The sequence below is a fragment of the Triturus cristatus genome, chromosome 1_2 (assembly GCF_964204655.1).
Source record: "Triturus cristatus chromosome 1_2, aTriCri1.1, whole genome shotgun sequence".
Lineage (NCBI taxonomy): Eukaryota > Metazoa > Chordata > Amphibia > Caudata > Salamandridae > Triturus > Triturus cristatus.
This window is the reverse complement of record NC_140580.1, coordinates 941,571,355-941,593,339: the sequence shown is the minus strand read 5'-3', so window position 1 is coordinate 941,593,339 and position 21,985 is coordinate 941,571,355. Positions and strand designations below refer to the sequence as shown.

The 21,985-nt window shown below is 45.5% G+C and overlaps 1 protein-coding gene across 1 annotated transcript in view; it reads right to left on the bottom strand.

The window, feature by feature from the left end:
• The window catches only part of CLCN6 (Cl-/H+ antiporter 6), a 206,788-nt gene that overhangs the window by 10,105 nt on the left and 174,698 nt on the right, over positions 1-21,985 (bottom strand). The window contains exons 19-22 of the mRNA XM_085609913.1: positions 16,471-16,628; positions 16,186-16,342; positions 15,950-16,057; positions 865-990 (exon numbers count right to left, since the gene is read on the bottom strand). Coding sequence (XP_085466039.1) covers positions 865-990; positions 15,950-16,057; positions 16,186-16,342; positions 16,471-16,628 — 549 coding nt within the window. The remainder of the gene's footprint in view (positions 1-864; positions 991-15,949; positions 16,058-16,185; positions 16,343-16,470; positions 16,629-21,985) is intronic.

The following is a 21,985-nucleotide window of genomic DNA, read 5'->3' as shown; positions in this document are numbered from 1 at the left end:
CTGGCATATATACCATCTGCAGCCTGTCTTAGGGGCGTTTATGATGCCTGCTTCCTGTCTACGTGTACATTCTACCATCTTCCTGTTTTATAATCCATGCTTTCCTCACAGGAGGCAATCCCCTCTGCCTCCTGTCTTGCCTATTTCAGGCAAGGCCACTGGAATAATAAGTGTTGCAGCTGCATAATTTTCCGCATGTTTATGAATTTGCCACATGACCCCATCATGTGCTTCATAATCTGAACATTTTAACAAAATTATATTTTTACCTCAAACAGATCAAAAGTTGCAGAAAACTCAGCAACGCATGTTGCATCACAGTGAAAGGCCTTGTGCAAAGGATGACTGGTCACCTTTCTATTGTTTATTGCCCTATTTGTGTCTTAAACTAGGACTAATGTGATAAAACCTTTGCTCGGACAGTCTTAATATGTGTATACAATAGGTCTTACATTAGTGAAAGCTGAGCTATGGCCCTGCAAATGTTGATGTTTGTAAGTTTTTTTTTTTTTTTGGTTAAAAAATATCCCCGCTGTAGCATAAGTAATACAATAAAATCCATAAAGCAAGAAAAGGGTGCAGTACCACGGGCTGTTAATTGGTGTCCCTGTGGAGTTGAAAAGGGACCTTGATTAGGCACATAAGGTACTGCACCCTTACTTATGTTACTGCTGGGATATTTGTAACAAAAACAAAATCTAATAAGCATTATTATTTGCAACGCCAACACATCAAACTTCCAGTAATGCGAGACCTATTGCATTGAAAATGCTTGTTTTCAGGACTCACTGCAAAATTTTCCGTTTGGTCTTCATGCAGGCGCCTTTTTCACAATCCTTGCTTTTCCGGATAAGTGCAACTTACCTCTCCCACTGCATTAACCACTGGCAAGTGCCGGAGACCCATAGTGCGGAAAAGGTTGAAGACCTGTGAAACATGAGTATTGGGCGAAACGGTGTAAGGGCAGGGATTCATATAGGGAGTGGCATCCTGGGAAGACAGAAAAGAACAAAAGAGTCAATAAAGGGACTAGAAATGCTGCATGTAACAACACACTAGGTCATTCATACCATAAACAAATCAAATTAATCTTAGACCCTTGAAACATTAAGTGGTAGGCAGCCAACGACTTTGCATACTGTCTGAGACTGCTGTTCAACATACTGTTTACTTTCCGCCTCGTTTAACTTATGCCTAATGCGCTAGGTTTTTTAATCTTTTTAATAAATTGTAACATTTGACTGCCAAATCGTTTTAAAATCTAAACCTTACCTGCTGCTCTTACTTCTTGCACTGCTATCTGCACTTTAGTCGGCCGGTCCCCGTTCCGCCACGGCTTGTGCCGATTGAGCGGAGGGACGTGAGGCCATTTCCGGGGCGCTCTGCTGTGACGAGTGACTCCCGCCCACCAGGGCCGCCCCGCCCACTTTGCCTACATAACGCGGATAAGGGCGCGGACGCGCGCAGCGGCACGTCGAAGGCAAACCCGTCCGCGCCAGACCGCCGTCAGACGCCCAGCGTTTTGTTGGTTTGGTTCTCCAGGTAACTTAGCGCGTCGTTATGCTGCGTTACTCCAGTATGGAGCTGCGCTCTTTAAACCCCCTCAATTCTTTTATGTTTAGTAAACATCTTTATTCCGCTGAGTCCTACAGGAAATCTCCTCCTCTAACCCACAATAGAGAAGCGACAATCATACGTCCTCATGAATTAAAGAATTCCCGTCCGAGAGCTACTAAAACTGCTGCCAATTCTCTATTGGCCTTATATCTAAATGCTAGGTCTATACCTAAACATGCTCTCGAACTTTGGAGTCTTTTAGATGAAGAGAAACCTGGAATATGTTTTATAACGGAGACTTGGCTCCATGGCTCATCTTCAGCGAGTGTTGTCACAGCGCTTCCCTCTCAATAGAAGCGGGCAGAAGTGGTGGCATTGCAGTCGCTACCAGGGCCCCTTCAGGGATTCGAGTATTAGAATCACTCTCTTCTGCAATGCTAGAGATTTTGATTTTTACCATTGACATTTTGGACTCGGAAACCTGGAACGGGGCGCTGATATATAGACCCCTGGACCAAGGACGCAATTTGTTAACCAGCTGCTGGAAACAATCGCGCCACTTGTATTAGCTGCAGATAATCTTATCTTACTTGGAGATTTTAACTATCATGCAGAGTTGCCATTGGACCCTGATTCGGCCCATTTAAGTGGGGCGATGCACACATTAGGATTAACACAAAGGGTAATCGGCCCTACCCATTTAGCAGGACACACATTAGATTTAATATTCACGAACTCCCTCAAACCGATTATTGAATCTCCCTGCCCAGTATTATGGACGGACCATTCTATTCTTAAATTCAGTGTGCCTATAAACATACACAAGAAAATCAGTTTGAATAAAAGCATCTTGATCCGGCTGTGGCGTAAACTTACAACAGATACTTTCCTAGCACACTTTGAACTTCCTTCACTAGGTAAGGAGGTTGATACGGTGGATTCTGCTGTCAGTAATTTTGAATCTTCCATCACAATGGCGTGGACAAAGTCGTTCTTCTTACTAGGGTTCAAGTAAAAAAATAACGCCTCACCCTGGTTTACTGCTGCATTAAAAATTGATAAACAACTAAGCCGGGTTGCCGATCGTCAGTGGAGGAAAACTAAAACCGAGGAACATCGTAGGAATTATAAGTACCTTCACTCAACCTACATCAATAATATTAAATTAACAAAAAAGGCTTATCTCACTCAGCACATAAATAATGCAGCACACTCCAATAAAGACCTCTATAAAATACTGAAGGAATTTACCGCCCCCCAGGTCGAACAATCCTCCCTTTCGCCTACGCAAGAGTGGGTCGACTCTGTTTCTTTGTTTTTTGATAATAAAATCAAAACAATATATGCCTCATTTCCCCATCAGGTTGATGACCATAGTTATCACACTACTAATGTGAGTAAATCTTTTTCTTTGTTGGAACCTTATAAGGCCCCCTTATTAACGGAATTTGAACCTATAACTGTCATCGAAGTAACAAAGTCTAAATAGGATTAAATCTGGCTCTCCAGCCGATCCCTTCCCTCCCCGCTCCTGTGCCAAAATCTTACCGCTGCTTGCAAATGCCTTAACTACCATTTTTAACATGTCATTGAATCAAGCCAAGGTCCCGCAGAGATGGAAACATGCTCAGGTCAAGCCTATTCTCAAGAAACCTTTGGACGACCCCAGTGCACCAGTAAATTACCGTCCCATTTCATTGCTCCCCTACTTTGGGAAGGTACTGGAGCACCTAGTTAATAAACGTTTTACTGCCCATCTTGAGACCCATGGCTTTCTTGATCCCTCCCAATCAGGCTTCCATGCTGCTCATAGCACGGAGACCGCAGTTATCGAGGTAGTGGATAACATCAGGCTTGCCTTGGACCATCGAGAATCTGCAATTTTGGTCCTCCTGGATCTGTCTGCGGCTTTCGACACCATCTCCCACAGAACTTTGAAACATCTGTGGGAGGTGGGTGTCAGAGGGAAGGCCTTGGACTTGTTTGAGAGCTACCAGGCTGATCGTTTCACTACAGTTTCTGTAGATGAAATGGTCTCCCGTACTTATCCAGTAACGGTCTGGGTTCCGCACGGATCCATTCTTAGTCCCATGCTGTTCAACGTATATTTAACACCTTTAGTGGGTATCATCAGATCATACGGCTTTGAGACTCTGTCATATGCTGATGACACCCAGCTGCTCGTTACCTGTGATTCTGACCAGGATGGTGTTCAGTCCAGTTTTAAGAGATGTATGGTCCAGATCAATGATTGGATGAGCTTAAACACGTTGCAGTTGAATGGCAGCAAGACTGAGGTTATCCTTTTCGAAAAAGCTGAGCAGTTCTGGACTCGGGACTGGTGGCCTACGGAGTTGGGCACTTGTCCCCTGCCCAAGCTAGCAGTCCACAATCTGGGTATCACCATAGACAACTCCCTGTCCATGAATGTCCATATTAATCAAGTGCTCGGAGTCTGTTTTGGGATTATGCATAAGCTGCAAAAGATCTTCAAATGGTAACCCATTGAAGCAAGGAAACCGCTGGTCCAGGGACTTATCATTAGCCGTCTTGACTATGGTAACGCCCTGTTTACCGCTCTTAATCAAGACCTACTTTCCAAACTCCAAATCCTTCAGAATACGGCTGCCAGACTTGTTCTTAACCTCCCCTCCCATACTCCATCAGCTCCGACTCTTAAAACTCTGCACTGGCTTTCGGTTCGCCAAAGAGGACGTTTTAAAATTTTAAGCATTACACATAAGATAATGCATGGTACTGGTCCTCAATATTTGGCTAAAAAACTTCAATGGTATGTACCTGGACGTTTCCTACGATCAAGTACAACATTTTTCCTTGTCCAACCACGCATCCGAACGATCCGCAATGGCGGTGGATCTTTCTCATACTTAGCTCCTTTGCTTTGGAACAAACTTCCATTGGAGTTGCTATCTATAACGGATCACTTACACTTCCGAAAAAAGCGGAAGACTTGGCTTTTTTCTCAATAGAGTTCGGTACTTGGGTACTTTGGTCACGGTTTGTCTCTTTGTCTTGGCTGCGAGCGCCTTGAGACCTTTTGGTGATTTGTGCGCTATATAAAAACGTTTGACATTTGCCCATACAGATAAAGAAACAATATTCTAGTTTGTTTGTGACTCTACAGACATACATGCTACTCTGGAAGTGTGGTGCAGGACGTGGCCATCTATGCCAATAAAAGCTGTGACTACATGTGTCCGCTTTTGCCTCCTTGGTTAAAAAGACACTCAGGGTCCGATTACGAGTTTGGTGGCCCGACCGCCCATATGCCGCGGCTGCCAGGAGACCACAGCACCAGCAGTCTTCAGATCGCCATATTACATGTTTAGCACGGTGCATGTGGTATGGCTGCAGAGATTGTGCTGTGGTGGTAATAACTTCTCCATATGTCTAGATGCCTTTGTGATCATTTCGACTCCATATGGGTCGGATGCACACACATGCATGATGCATGTAGAAAAATACCACCAACCCATTGTCGAAGTCGGGCCCATATGTGGGCAGTCCAGGTAATGGGTATACGGTACAAAAAGGACTCACCTGTATATCGCTTCAAACAGGGTCGTAATCATCAGGGTGAAGATGCTGCTGTGAAGGGGGGACCTGAAGAAAGGGATCCACAAGAACAAGAAAGGGGTGAGTACGCACCCCAAATCGATTGTTTCCACCAACTTGAAACTGGCAGTCCCACAGCCGCGGTCAGCTCGTCGAAAAAGCCAATTCAGAATATGGACGGCGCTTAAACTCCCCTGTACCGCCCTATTGCAGCTGCTTATCCCTGACCACGACCCCGGAGGTCTGCGGGCGGTGTGCTGGTAAAGTCAGTGGTTCAGCCGCGGCCTTTCCAAATGCAATCCGTCCATCTCGTAATATGGTAGTCAGACCACTGAGCTCTTGGCGTTCGGACTGGGACCGCAGGTATGGCAGTCCATGGACCGTCGAACTTGTAATAAGGCCCTTAGACCTTTTGTTAATGAGGAAGTCTTTCTTTTAATGCCACTGCTCAGCCCGGGCAAGGTTATTATGCGCAATACATTTCGAAATGTGATGGTTGGCTACACTGTGGTGGTCCTGATTTTGAGTCCTCCGCTAGTTACTATTACCATAAGTTAGCTCTATATAAATAAAAATCACCTTGCAAATTCACTGCCAATTGGCACCAAGATGGTAGGGTACATAAATACTCAATGCTGCAGCTGAAAAGGGAGTATCATATGAATATTTCTACTAATTTATAACACGGTATGTCTCACTTAGAAAAACAAAAGAGATGGAACATCACATTCGAGTCCTTCTTTTTCAAGGATGAATCCCAAGCAAGCTGAATCTGGCCTGCAGTTGCTTGCGTTTGTGTCTAGAGGGGATATGGTTTGGTAGTTGGATTCAGAGATCAGTCACCAGCGCTATACCATGACTTGGTGGCAATTGCGCTACAGAGGCGGCGAGAATTTTGAACAGCCACAAAACATTTACGGAATAAGGAGGTGGCCTACTCCTGAGTGCACCCCTTACACATCATCTTTTGCTGGGAAGGGAGACTTTTCCAACTGTCATCCCTGACAGGCATGTCAGATCCTAGGCATCGACATGAATGTGGAAGGGCACTCTATTACATTCTCCCCACTCTGCTTGAAATCCTGCAGATCCCGAGGGCAAGGGCTGGGGAGAGGAACTCCATGTCCTGACCTTGCGGAGATTGCAGAGGGGCAGCAGGCAGCGCCGAAATCGATTCCAGAGATCCTGGCCAAGACAGAAGACCCATAGGGTATTCGGCAACATATGGGCTACATGTCCTTCTGGTGGGCCGGTTGGTATGGGGAGGGGGAGGAGACCGCTGGCCATATTATGGACCTTTTATTTTTGGACTCCTTCATACTAAAGGCCAGTAACCCTCATAAAGGGACTCATTTTCTAACCACTTGATGTTTGTGTTTTTTCACAGTTGATTTTTTTTTAGTTGGGGTCTACACTCACCTTCACACAGGATGCACCGTATTATTTGGTACGACACTTGTGGAAGCGGACACTAGATCACATGCTACACACTTACCACAAGCCACTCTCGGTTACAGCCATTTACTATGCTTTAGGACCCAATGCCGGCCACTATTCTTAAGATACTCACTCGTAATGTAAAGGGTCTAAACAGCACAGTAAAACACAGAGCAGTCTTGTCATATTTAGAGAACTCAGGGGTGGACATAGGTCTACTTCAGGAAACGCACCTTCTTTCGAAGGACTGTCATCGACTTCAAACACGGGCATTCCCCCAACAATTCTTCACCTCCGCCTCTACCAAGTCGGCTCAGGTGGCCATTATGGTGGCACACTCCTTTAAATGGAAAGTGGGAAAGGGGCAGAAATGAAGGGCAGACTCCTTACCTACCAGTTGACACTCGGTGATTGGCCTTTCATGGTGGGGTCCATATATGCACCGAACGAGAGACAAGATGCCTTTATCCACACATCAATAGGGGAGGCAATGTCTACTGAAGAGCGAGGAACCCCGATCGGATGGGACCTCAGCTTAGTTTTTGATAACAATCTGAACAGATCCACACATCGATACAGACAGACTGGGGCACTGTCTAAGGGAGGACACAGGTAGCTTAGGGAACTGGGGCTTCGTGATTTATGGAGAGAATAACATCCTAAGGCCTGCGAATACATTTTCCTCACCCACGAACACAATACATTTGCCGGGTTGGATTACTTCCTTGGCACGAGGGACATACAAAACCTGACCACGGAGGCGGAGATCCTCCCAGCGGCACTCTGTGATCAGCAGTCACACTTCCGCTGTCTATGCCCCCTGTCGATTCCCCATGGCGAACCTGGCTTTTACGTGAAATAATGCTGCAGTGCCCTGAGGTAGTGGCCCAGATTCAAAAAGCTATATCCAATTACCTCTTAATTAACGATACTCCTGAGGTTTCAATTGCAACCCTTCGGGAGGCCCTCAAAACTGCTGTAAGAGGAGAACTGATTGCTACCTCTGTGCCCAACAACAAAATATGCAGGGAAAAGAGATAGACTTTCAGCCCAGGTAAAAGAGCTAGTGCGCATTCACCAACGCACTGGGGTGACGGGAGTTTGGCACCAGTTGACAGATATCCGTGCACAGCTAGCTAGCATAGATCTTGACCATGCGGAGGACAAGGCACTCTGCCTTCGTCACTCCTACTACACAGGAGGGGACAAATGTGGCCGCCTCCTGGCTAATGAATTGCATTTTCAACAACAAAAAACGGGGGTGCCAACTCTATATACACGAGCTAGAGGACTGGTAACTGACCATAAGGACATAGCAGACTCCTTTAAGAATGTCTATGCGCGGCTATACTCTAGTCAGCGCCTGGATCCTGCAAACAGCACCTCCTATCTTTGGAATGCACACAAGTCTCGCCTTACACCCGCTCAAGCAGAGGCTCTAGAATACGACATCCACCCAGAGGAGGTCGTATCGGCCATTTCCCATTTAAAACTCACAAAATCACTAGGCCCTTATGGGTACCCTCCTGCCTTCCATAAAACATTCTGCCATGCTCTGGTCCCCATCCTTACCAGACTATTCAATTCCTTCAACACCCCTGGCGCAATTTCTGCCAGGCGCAATTTCTGCCATGATGCTGACCACATCTGTAGATGTAATACCCAAGCTGAGCAAGGATCCACAACAATGTGGTTTCTATCTGCAAATCTCTGTTAAATGTGGACCTCATATTGTTCACAGGCATTTTGGCCAGTAGACTAGGCCCCCATATGCCCTCAATCATAGACTCAGACCAGGCAGGATTCATCCCCCATCGACAAAGGAGCGACAAAACAGAACACATCTTGCACATAATAGAGAAGGCGTTGAAAACCCCACACCAGCTTATGCTATTAGCGATCAATGCCAAAAAGGCATCCAATAGAGTGCACTTGCCTTTTGAAGCAGGTCCTTAATCACTTTGGTAAGCGTGATAAACTCAGGACGCAGGTCCTGAATTGTTACCACCTGCCCACTGCGACAGTGAATGGCCACATGCCCCCCCTTTCTCGATCGATAGAGGCACGCAATGGGGGTGCCAGTTATCGCCCTTTTTATTTGCTCTATACATGTAGCCTTTGGCTCAGAGATTACCCTAGATAACAGGAGGGAGAGACACCACGCATAAGAAAGAGCTTAGCTACCTCTCACCCCGGGATGGGGGACTTGGCATACCAGACCTTCATTTATACTACAAGGCAGCTCAGTTACAGTATCTAGTAGAATGGCATCAGGCTGAATCTGGAATACATTGGCTATTCCAAGATCGAGTGGTAGCAGGAACCTCTCTTTTGAAGGTATCCTTCCTTAAGAAAGCGCACGGACCGAAAAATCTAGATTTATCCCCTATCACACAAGAGATAATGGGAGCCTGGGATCACACACGCGTCAAATACGGCCTGGCTACCTTCCCCTACCCGTTAACACAGCTGCTAGACAATCCAGATTTCAACCCCTGGGCTGGATCCTGGAGCGTTTACGGCATGGAGTCGATCTAACTGCCGCTCACTGGGACACATGATCGATGAGGAGGGTGTGATCCCGTTCGAACAACTGAGGGCAGATTTCTCCCTCCCAGAAACTGAAAAACTACTCAGTCATCGGTTGCAACAACTGAGTAATGGGCTTATTGTCCACCGAAGTCTCACTCCTTATGAGAGATAGCTGATCACCAAATCTTCAGAAAGGCAGCTTCTCTCAGAGTTATATACGCTTTGAACCAACGCTACAAACATGCTTATTAGGCCAGCCAGCATAGATGGGAACAAGACTTCGGCAATTGAGTGCTAGAGAATGGGGGAACATATACCACCAGGATCGACATACTGCTTGCAGTGCATCCCTTACAGAAACTTTTGTCAAAATTGTTACTTATTGCTATTTTACCCCTGTTCGAATACACAGAATGAATCCAGAATGCACAGCGGTGTGCTGGAGAGGCTGTGGGGCCCTGGGAACCTTGGTTCACTTTCTCTGGGAATGCCCCCAACTCATCATATTGGTCACAGGTGTTAGAGGAGATAGACTCCCACCTCCAGATGCAAAAACCCAGATTCCCTGCATACACTTTGCTGGGTCTCCCAAACCCGCTTACCTATCCCTTGAAGTCTTGATGGGGGAAACAGATAGGCTTGGCTCTAGGGGCTGGGGTTCAAAATATGCTTGCACACTGGGGCTCAACACAGGTGCCCACACACTTGGGATGGTTACACCGGCTGTGGCACACCCTTGTCATGGAGAGAATCTCCCCGACGCTCTCCAACCAAGGTGCTTCATTGGGGAAACTGTGGCACTCCTAACGGTCTCTCCTCTCACAGGATTTCCAGGAACTGACCTGCCCTAAGTATCTCAGTCTCCTGCGATTATCAGAGAGCAACCTCAATGTCTGATCTGGTGTGAACTTGAAATGTGCTTTACTTGTCAAAAGTAAATGTCAAATGATTTTGGGTGGTTGGGGGGAGGGAACTGGGTGGAACATGTTTTCTTTCCATTTGTAATTGTTACATGATTGCCATGAAAGTATACTTTGAGTTGCTTATGACTCGACAGATATGCGTTTACCGTTGTCTCTGGCATTGTTTGAAACTAATAAAGAGGTTTGAACAATAAAATAGTACAATCAGTTGGGGAGTTGATGATTTTATTGTTCAAATAATACTTGATTGGATTCCTTTTGACCAACTGACGTTCGTGACTTTTGTGATCTGGAATGAGTTCTGTGTCTGTCTTTGCGTTGTTCCATTATCAGCCAGTTGTCACACTAGACTCCAAATGATGTTCGGCGCAACTGTGCACTGCCCGGAAAAGTCAACATATTCTTGATTCCAGGAAATCCAGGGGGAAAAGCCACCTAGATAATGAGACAAGCTTTAATGAAGGCAACGTTAATGGTTTAAGTTGGCCTGTTGCCACTTCCAGATCAAAGGGCAGTCTCCGGCAGCCCAAGCTAATGGACTAGTGAACAAGCCAAAAACAGGACACTTCCCATCCACTGGTCCACACGTCAGCAGTATCAGTGCCTCAATGCTAAAGAAAATATGCTGGCAAAGCAGCTGAACTGAAAATAGCTCAGTTGTTTTTAAACCGAGCGCTCGGAGCTGCCACGCTCCTTTCCACAATGGATTTCCTGATTCCACTTTGAAGGAACCTTGAATCCAATGCCCAATCTGCTGGTGGGTCCCTGGCAGCAGCACCAGCACCACCTTTACCATGACTACAGCCCCCTCCCCCATGCATTATCTTCTCGCACTAGGGTCCCCAAGGCTTGGGAGGAAAACACTTTAGGTGGAGAATAGAAAGCGAAGAGTTGCCCACGACAAATTCCTCCACAGGGTATACTACACATTGGTAAGTATCAAGAGACAGGGCTTGCATCCACATGCAGACAGTGTGCAGTGCAAGTCGACTAAATCAGATTTTATCACCCTAGCATTGCTTTGTCCATCAACTGCCTCATACTGGGTTCAAGTGTTCTGCGACCTCTCTCAAATGAAAGAAATGGGCATACAACTAAACCACTTGATGGTCCAGCTAGGCTGCATAAACGATAATATTAAAGCATCTTTCAAGTTCGCAGTGACAGTGCTACTGATAGCGAGATAAACTGGAAATTAATACATGATTTAATGCTTTTTGTCTCATACATAGGGAAATTGTAATATTTGAAAAAGTTGAAAATGAAGTTACAAAAAAATGACTTCTAGCCACCAAACCGAAATTTCTAAAGGCTGTTCAGGTTCTGGTCCTGAAGGGAGGGGTAAGAAAAAAAATTGATCCAAACACTAGACTATCCAATCTAAATTCTTAACAGAACACAGACTTCAGAAGTGTAAAGTCATAGTGACATTTAACTGTTACCACAGTGGACGCTTTTTCAGACCACTTTGTTTGCCACTGCTGCCTTCTCCCTGTTGCCCTCGCTTCTCCTGGATCTCCTGGATGGTCGGATTGCTGAAGCCGGAGCCCCGGCTAGCGGACTCCATATCCCAGCGCCACTTGCAGCACGCATGCTGCTGACGCCACAACAGCGCCTAGGGGAGGCTTTTAAACAGTGCCACATTGTTAAAAGGGTTTTAAACATTGCCTACATTTAGCCGTGATAGGTCTATTTATTTATTCTTTAAGGGACCCGTACAATGAGTAAGCGAAAGTCTCTCACAGGGAAGGGGGTTGTGGGTACTCTGGATGCCTTCCTGACTCGGCAGGATCGGCGTTAATGCATGAAATAGCGTTAACTGAACGCAGACTATCTATCGAGCCCGTGATAGCAGGACTGCAGCCGCTACCGCTTACTCAAGAAGCTAACATTTCTGCTGTATGTACCCCTATGATATCCCCTACATCTGATCCCCCCATTACCGGTTCACTGCAAGTTCAATCACATGACTCACAGCAAATTAATGAGGGTGCTAGATCCAAAATTGTTACTAGGGGTCAAAAAGCAAAACATAGTCAGTCAACGTGCTCAAAACCCCCAGGGAAGAAAAGGAAGCTGCAGGGTAACAATAGGCAAACTAACAAGCAGCACCCATCTCTTGGGCCCGTGTAGACAATGGGCTCGCAGGTGTCAACCCCTGAACAAATACCTCCCGTGGAGGCGGCCATTACCTGCCCCATAGGCTCGAATACTGGTGGGTTTTGGCGGAAGATGGAGGAAACTCTTACAGCTATTGTTAGCCCTCTAGTAGCCACCCTTACCAATATGGAGGGAAGATTAGCTAACCTGGAAAGGCTCCTTAACTGCTCTTCCGTAGTGCCACCAGGCTCCAGCCAATATGTCTCCAAGGCTCCATTTAGTTCCTTGGATGACCATGCACACAATCTCCCCCAGAATAATGTTTCACATAAGATCCCTTTACCCCAACAGGTGTCAACCTGTTCAAGTCTTCAAGCCAGTCTAGAACATCCTGCCTCCGAAAGGGCTGACCTCTTGCAGTCTCAAGCAGGCCATCCGGAGCGCCCCCACTCAATGCGGCAGCAGGGCCCTTCGAATGTTGGCAGCTCAAGACCTATTACCAACCAGCAGACATTACATAAGGCGGGATCGAGAACTTCACCTTGTTCAGTTTCAGGACCTCAGAGGCCCTTTGGGGGGTGTGCCATGGGCCCGAAGGCATTACACCTTCCGCTGGAAGCGGCACCATTTACTGTAGTTCTGGTGAACGTCCCCCCGCTGCCGCAAGGGTAGTTCGAACACTGGTCCACATTATGCAACAAATCTTTGCACCATTTAAATGGGAAAACAGGTCTGAAAACTGAGCTTTTTGCTGAATTTAGAATGGCCCGTCGGATCGGGTGGGTGGGAACTTCTAACAAGTCACTGCCTGGAGATTGTGTAGTCTTTTCCTTTGCATCCTCAGCCCTGGTTCGAACCATCTTGACAAGGGTGGGTAACTGGCCAGTTAGAAGTAAGGGGTTAAGCATAGTCCCATGGGTTTTTTCTATCACCCTCCTAGACCCTTTCAACATCTTTTAGAGGGACCCCGCATAGGTTCTTTTCACCATAGTCACCCAGTTCCTGTAAGTAACCCACTTGAACCCCTTTACAATCTGGAAGATATCGATTGACTGATGATTCCCACACAGTGTACTGTTACAGTAGACGGGGGGTTTGAAAAGCCGGTGGCTGGTCCTAGAGTTCAATACAATAGGACAGATAGCCCTTTTGCTGTGACCAACCTATCTCCCCCCCGACCAATCTATCTCCCCCCCCGACTCTGTATAACCTTAAGGAGACTGTGTGTAGTAACTCCCCCTCACACCTGCAGATAAACAACAGTGAGCACAGCACTAGCGCAGGGCGTCAATACAGCACAAGTCACCTTCCCTTCTCAACGCAAGAGAGTCCCACATCCACAGTAGCAACATCTACATGTAGTATCACCTCCTGGAACATTGCAGGGTTGCGCTCTAAGATCCAAAACCCGGTGTGGTGTGAGTTAATTGAAAGCATTGACATCCTGTGTTTGCAGGAAACATGAGGTTTGGAGCCAATACACATCAATGTCTATAGCACTTTGAACACTCCTGCGGTGAAGGGTCTGGGAGGAAGGCCAAAGGGCGGGTTGTGCATGTACATCTCAAACAAGCTAGTGGTGGACAAGATTGTATTTTGTGAAGGGGATTGTTATTTTCATATCATTGAACTAGGCATAAACCGTTCACAATGTATGATCATGGTAAATTTTTACAACAATGTGCCAGCGGGGGAACTCGAGCTAACAAAGAATGGCGAGGCCCTGGAACCCACTTGTAACCTGAGATCGAAGGACAGTACGATAATTCTGTTGGGGGATTTTAATTGTGCATTATGTAAATCGGCTGATTTCAGAACATGTGGACTCCACAATGATGAGGGGGAGCTTAATTGTAATTTTTCTCATACAAAGGCTGGGGAACTTCTTAATGAATTATTGTTCCGGTATGATCTGGGATTTGTGAATGATCTCGTACCCATATTTCAGGCAAGAACAGATTATAAGAGGGTAATTGCTGATAGAAAAAGAAGCTTGAGGGAGGAAGCCTGGGACTCTCTCCATTCAGCAGCCCAACAGAAGGACTCTGTGGCTTTTTGGAAGTTGCTAAGGGCCCCTACCCTGTTTGGGGGGGGGAAGGCCCCGCTATTGAAATTGCAATACGTCTGGGTCAGTCACTTCTCCAAAGTGTATAATGGTCCCGTCCGCCCTGACCAGCAATTCCTGGGTGCTTATTCCGCGCAATGTAATCAAGGCAAGCTCCAAATAACGTTGGATGAAATAGACATAGCTCTTGCTCGGAGCCAGGGGGGCAAGGCCCCCGGCACCGACGGGGTCCCGGTTGACTTATTCCAATCCAACACACTACTATGGGGCCCCTTTTAACTCAATTTATTAATGCTAGCGCCTGCACCACATTTCCAAAGACCTGGGTGGAGTCCATCATTATCCCGTACTTCAAGAAGGGAAACCGTCAACCGTTATAGACCAATTTCACTCCTTAATTCAATGGTGAAGGTGGCAGGACGTGTCGTTCTGGAACGTTTGCAGGATTGGGTGGTTGAAAACCAGGTTCTGTCAGTTTTCCAATATGGTTTTCGGGAAGGATTGGGCACCATTGAACAGAGTTTAAACCTGGCTATCATCATAGGGAAATATACAAGCGCTAAAAGGGGAGACTATATTTAGTCTTCGTTGACCTCACGGCAGCGTTTGACTCTGTAATACATGTTAGGTTATGGGAGATCCTTGTTTGCTTAGGGGGTGGACCACAATATTATTGCATTTTTGCAGCACTTATACGATGGAGCTTCTGCCAGTGTCTGTTATGGGGTAGATGGACAGTGTACAGAAGCATTCCCCATAAGGAGGGGGGTCAGGCAGGGCTGTGTCCTGGCTCCTTTCCTTTTTAATCTATACATTAACGGGATGGCTTATGCACTGCTAAAGAGCGGACAATTTTTTTCCCCAAGCAGGAGGGCAGCCTATACCGGCCCTTTTATACGCAGACGTCGCCGTTTTAATGGCGCGCACGCGAAAGAGTCTGCAAAGGGTCTTGGACAGTTTTAACATTTTCATGCTTGATCTGGGTCTAAGTATCAACTTCTCAAAGGCCTTTGTCATGAGCTGTGGTTTAGAGGCTCGAAGGGAAATGGGTAGGGACATATGTTTGGACGGTAGGAATCTATACCCAAAATGAATGATTGGTCAAGACTTCTTCCCCCTGCCCCTGTGACACCTACTCCGAACAGTCTACTATCCTCTTTAGACTTTTGTAAGCTGTTTTCAGAGTTAAGGAAAGTCTGCTACTGCCTCTGTTAAGACAGCAAGGCCTTAGGCAATGCCGTCCAGCGCTTATCCGCCTACAACTATTAGAGAATGAACATGTGGCTTGGTGGGTATCAAAGTTCATGAAAAAGGTCCTTCAGCAAAGGAAAAGTATGATATTTGAAGTAATGTAGGCCACTTTTAACGAGGGGAAGTGGGATCTGATATGTGTACCTACTTTATAAAGTGTAAATTTTAATGTTTTGCGATCTTGCAATTTTAGTGCTGTTTTAATCTATGAATTTTAATAATTTAAATCTCATTCTAACTGTATATTTTTGGTGCTTTTATGACTGTCATTATCATGGTTGAATAAAGCTTTTTGATTGATTGATTGACCATTAGACTATTATGGTGTGTTGCTTACATTAACATAGGGCGGATATACAAGGAACAAACAACTTCTAACAGGGTTTGAGAGTAGATCTGCAGAAAGAATACTTATGAAAACTATAGATCTCTTGTATTTAAAGGCAGTGAAATCAAATGAGTGCGGTTTAGCACCACAAGTTCAAGGGCCCAAAGCTTCTGCACCTACCACAATCATACGTGGATTCAGAAGGGTCAAATCAAGGTCATGGATGTCAGGATATCGTGGGTAATCTTCTGCCATCTCAGCATATGAAAGGCGAGGCTGACTTGCACTCTGCAAAACAGAAGACAACAACGACAGAGGAACTGAAAAGCTTGATTCAAGGCTAAGAGGAAAAAAAAACATCAGCCGTAGCCACATGCCATACCCTCTTCCCCTATTACAGCATTAGGAACACTCACTGACTGGCTCTCCGTGTAACATACACCTCTAACGAGAAGAGTGACCAGCTGGGATCTCAGGATCAAGCCATGGAAAGTCAGAGGTCGGAATCTCTCTTCCATAGTCCATTCCTCGCTCGGGGACTGGTCTGGGTAGAGATTGGGGTATGGAGTGTATCTGCATCACAAATGCACAACTTTATTGGGAGAAATAGAAACTGCTTATAAAAATAGGCAGGGGTTTAAAAGAAAAGATAAGGGTCAAGAAAGGATTTAGCGATAGTACTCAGACAGAAAGAGACACACCGCCGCTCAAGCATTTGTTGCAGCATGTCCTCCTTCTCTGGCGGTTCCTCCACAGCGAGGTGCTCATCGCACATATTGCGCAGCTCGCTGGACGGATATGACTTCATAGACTGGCTGCGCTTCCGCTGCTCCCCGGCTCTGGTCAGGATGCTAGACTTCTGCAGAGAGAACAGATGTAAAAAAATAAATGATCCTTGTAACATGAAGTGCCACTCACAAACAAGGCAGTACTACGTTTTAATAAAAGTCTTAAAACATTAACATGAAGTCATAAAATACTGCCAATAAATTACAAATACAAATTGAAATGTAAACACTCCATATTGAGACAATACAATACAATGTGCGAGCAGCTGAGCAACAAATATGCATGACTTCAATATAATATGATACCCTAGCCCATTGTTTGCATTCACACATTGCCTCACTACCAGAGGGGGCAGGCAACAGTGCAGATGAAAGAGGGGAGAAACATGGATAATTCAACTGTTCCAATAAGATTAGAAATATATGCTGAAGGGCAGCAATGCTTGCATACATGTTACTTACATTTAATACCTTGCTTAGGGTCTCAGTACACTTCACGAAAGATTTCATTTAGCGAAATAAAAGAATGTGCCGACAGTTCCTCCTTTCAGCCTTAGATACTTGGCACATCTTGGCAAGTCTTGATAAGCAACTGATATACTGTATTTGTTATGAAACTAAAACATCAAAAAGAACGTATCTTCGGAAATGCTCTTTATGCTGGATAATTGATCTAACTGCAGCTTCCTAACCACAAAATATCTCCAGGCGCCAGACTAGATCCGGAGAATTTTGTAGCAGTGCTGCTACGAGCCGACAGTAGTACCGTGCAGCTCAGCGCCGATTACACACCGCCACTAGAAGTGATGAAGAGCAGCCACATGTAAGAGCTACCCCTGGGCATGGATGCCAGTTTCTTGTATTTTCACTTTCAGCGCTCTCAGGAACACATCACGAAAAACATGGAACATGTTGAATAAGAACTTTGGACATTTTTAGATAAGAACAGTCAACTCCACAGAACGGGAAGAAGGGAGGGCAGTGAGCAATCTGAGGCTAGACAGAGTATCCACCAGAAAGAATGTTGCCGAAGGTATGAAATTTGATCTACTGATAGATAATTTTAACCCCAAATTCTTTGCATTAAAATAGATACCAAAGAAGTACCTCCAAATGAGCAGGGTAGGTGGAGTGGGATCAGACCAAAAAGTCTTGCCGAAGCAAGCAAACTAAGTATCCTTCATTCCGGACCTGGCCGACAAGGTAGGACCACTTTGTGAACTTATGCACTGATGCCCACATCACCGCCTGGCAGATGTCAACAGCAGGCACCTATCATGCCAGCACAATGATAGTAGGCTTGGCCCTTGTAGAATGGGGTTTCAGATGTTCGGAGATCGCTTTTTCACCAGTGCGTAGCAGATCTTAAAGCAGAGGACTATCCCCCTCAACAAGGACCTCCTCTGCATAGCCTTCTCTGTCTTTGCTTCAGAAAGCTCCCCACAAAAGTTGATAGTCGACTTAATGATCCGTGGATTGACCCTCTCCTCTTACGAGGCGTAAGGGGAATCAAAGAGCATTGATAGAGTGAATGATTGCTCAATGGGGAACGGAGTCACAACTTTCGGTAAGAAGGCCGCATGAGTCCTCAGCACCAATTTTGTCCAGAAAAATGGTGGTATAGCAGTTGAACTGAAAGTGCCTGCAGCTCACTCATGCAAGGAGCTGATGTAATCATGAGGAAGACCGTTTCAAGGTCAAGAGACGCAGTGAACAGCTATGCATATGTCTGAAAGGCATACCTATGACGAAAGATCAAAATAAGGTCTCATTGTGGCATCACAAAAGGCTTGGGAGGGAAGGGAACATGTGTGTCAAACCTCTAATAAACCTCATTACAACAGGTGATATAAACAAGGACGGTTGATCTGTCAAACGTAAAAAGGCCAAAAGAATCAACAAATAAGCTTTCACTGTGCCTCCTGCAAGACGTTGCTGGGCATAAGACAAAACAAACAAAAGGACATCTGACAACTTTGCCTGTGAGGGGTTATTAGTCTCAGTTATTACATAAGGGTACAAATTTGCCCAGTACAGATGGATTACAATGAGGGTGGTCTGGTGACGAGGATGACCTCTAACATTCAGAGGCAAATTAAAGGCAATCAATTGCTGCCACTCAGTCTCCATGTATGGAGTTGTAAGTTGTGTATATTCGGGTGGAGGACAGTGCTCTGCTGATGAGATGGGCAGTCCCTCCTGAAGAGGGAGGTGACTGAAGGATCGATGCGTATTTTTTCGGTACCACACTCTTGGCCCAACCCAGGGCCACTAGGATGAACCCAACCCAAGGCTACTAGGATGACTTGGGCCTGGTCATTCTTGAACTTTTTAAGAACTTGGGGAAGGAGAGGCAGTTGCGGGAAGGCATACAGGAGTCTCTTGTTACACTGCAACTGAAATGAGTCTTCTAAAGATTGTTCTTAGTGATAGCCTCAAGCACAAAAGTGATGACGCAGATTATCATCAATGGTGGCAAAACCATTTGCAGAGGGCTCTCCCCACTGGTCGAAGACACCCTGTGCTACCTCGGGATACAAAAGCAACTTGTGATCTGCCAGAAGGCATCTGTTCAGTTTGTCTACTCTGGCATCCAGGGATCCTGCAAGGTGGCTGGTGACCAGGAAGATGTACTGGCGTTTTAGCCACTTTGAGATCCAAATCTCTTGGCTTAATGGCCACATCCACACACCACCCTGTTTGTTGCAGTACCACATGGCAGTAGTGTTGTCTGTGAGAACCTGCACCAGCCTCCCCTTGATGGCCAGCAGGAAAGCCTTCATTGCCAGACAAATGTCTATAGCGCCTAGAGGATGGCATGGAGCTGGGCCTTCATTGGAGTCCAGAGGCTACTGATCTCCATCTCCACCAGGTAACCCCAGCAACCCAGCAGTGATGCGTCCATCACCACTGTTAGCTTTGGGTGAGGAAGGAAGAGTGGTCTGCTGAAGGACAGACTGTGATTGGTTGGCCACCACTGCAGACTGTGGACCATCTTCTGAGATCTGGATAGTGTCAGAAAGGCAACCTTAATGTGTGTCATTGGGACTTCAAATTTGACTGTAGGGCTCACATGTACCACTTGGCATAGTTGACAAGGATACATAGGGATAACCTCACATCGGTGTAGGAGAAAGTCTGAAGCATCAGGATCTATGTCCCCTCTAATTATTTTCCACTGTGTGCGGCAGTGTAAGATCTCTGTGCATTGCAGCCAAGGGTAAGTGAGAGAAGAAACTGACCACACAAGCAAGGGCAGCGCACAGCTACCAAGATTAGTGGCATGTGCCACTCCATACTTTTGTATTACACCTAAAGCCAAAATAGGAAAGAAAATTACAAACATTGCTCTATGTAATAAGGCATTAAGGCAGTTTAGTGACCTTCGGGCACACCACAAGGACATGACCTGTTAAGTAACACCCACACCCCAACAGATAAAACAGAAATCAGGAGGTTGAACCATTATGACATTTTACTGAAAATTCTCATTTAGGGTGCTGCAGAGGACTGTGTACATCAAAATGACTTTCCAACAAAGCAATTTGTACAATTACATAACATTTACAATTTGAGGCACATACTACTGATAAATGTCATGATGCCCCTACCAAAAGACAGGGTGAGAAATGTTCATACCCAAACATTACATGGACTGTAAGAGGAGCAGAGGCAGAATTTAGACAAGTCGAGTACTGACACTAGATGTGTGACATGTTCGCTTCTCTTGCCGGTCACTGCCATTCTTTGAGTGCTGATAAACGTGATCTATGTCAACTTTCCCATTTGAGAGGTAGGCATTTGTCCTCATCAGCAACTTTGTTTCTTAAATTGGACTTGATTGAGTTCATGAGGCTGAATCCTCGTTCGCAGTCTACACTTGAAGCCTGAAAAGTTGCACGGGCATCAACAAGCTGACATACATTATATTGTACAGCATTACTCAGAGTGAAATTTACCATGTCTTGAAAGGTCCTAAACGACATCATCAGGTGTTTCACAATCACCTAGAACCATCAGGTGTTTCACAATCACCTAGGATCAAGACCTTCTTCTACTTTTCAATAAGTCTGTGTACATTCTCAGTTCCAAAATAAAACTATGATTGTGTTGTTACTACATGTCAATCAAAGCGTGTCCATTCCTTCAATTCAACTTATTGGAACCTTCTTTCCATGGGTTCACAAAGACGTTTAACGAAAGATAAAATCATCTCACAGTCATATTGTCGGTCTTCTCTGTACAAAGCCATCCGATTTCTTACTGTGTTGCTCCAAAAGACAGTGTTGTCCAATTCCTGTTCCTTGATTTTGCAAATTTTTGCTCTTGCATATTGTACCGCTTCAACAGTGGTCAAAGAGCTTTTCCTGAAACAGCTTGCACAAAGCTGCAAGTTAACCCAGAATATCATTTAGTGCTGCAAAGGAAATAAGGTAGTTTGAGTCAGATAGTTTTTTGTAGCAATATTTTACAATTGGGTCATTCTCCTCAACTTTTTCATGCTCTAAGTATTTAAGAGTGACATCCTAATGTAGCAAGAGTGCACCAACAGGAAAATGCCTTGAACGTCACTGCACTTCATTCAGTGGCCAGAAGGCGACCGCTTTACATTGAGTGACCAAAGCAATTTCTTTCAGCTTGAACTTCCTTACAGGAGACCGGGAGAACTCGGTGAAGACCATACTCAATAAGGTCTCCATTTCCTTGATCATCGCTACTTTTTTCCAGGCATCATCAAATCTCAAATCTTCTCGGTGCGCAACACAATGCTGCTCAACTAGACGGGGAATGGATTATTTAAGGCGGGTAGAAAGTCCATTGTTCTTTCCCAGCATCACTGATGCACCATCTGACATAAACAAGACCATTTTTATAAGGTCCAGTTCGTTGGCAGTCTAGAAGCCTTTTACAGCTGTAGTGATAGCCTCTGCATTACATGTACTCAGCTTTACTATTCCCAAAGCATTGTTTAGTGCTGTGTTGATATTATAGATCGGAAATTGAAGTAGAGGATGAGCATTTTTGCAACTGAAATATCTGTGCTCTCATCAATTATCAATATGTGATATTGAGCAATGCAAAGTTCTACCATGGCATCAGAGTGTACCATGCTGTTGATGGACTCAAAAACTCAAAAGACATAGTTCTTGCTCCTCCATCGGTCTGATGTCTTCACATACAATGCGAGGTGGTCATGGATGTCTTGAACAGACAAAACTTGACCGCTAGCAACACATTGTTGATGAGGATCTTTATTTCTTGATGCAGGGATCTTTGCTGTTCAATCATCTCTAGTCTGTTTGCTCTGTCAGTGGTGGATTCTGTCAGCATGGTGCACACTTCAAAACCCAGCCTGACAGCAGCACTTTTTTTTCTCAAGTTTCACCAAAGCAGATCCATGAACTCTGCTAGAGAGATGGCGTTTCAA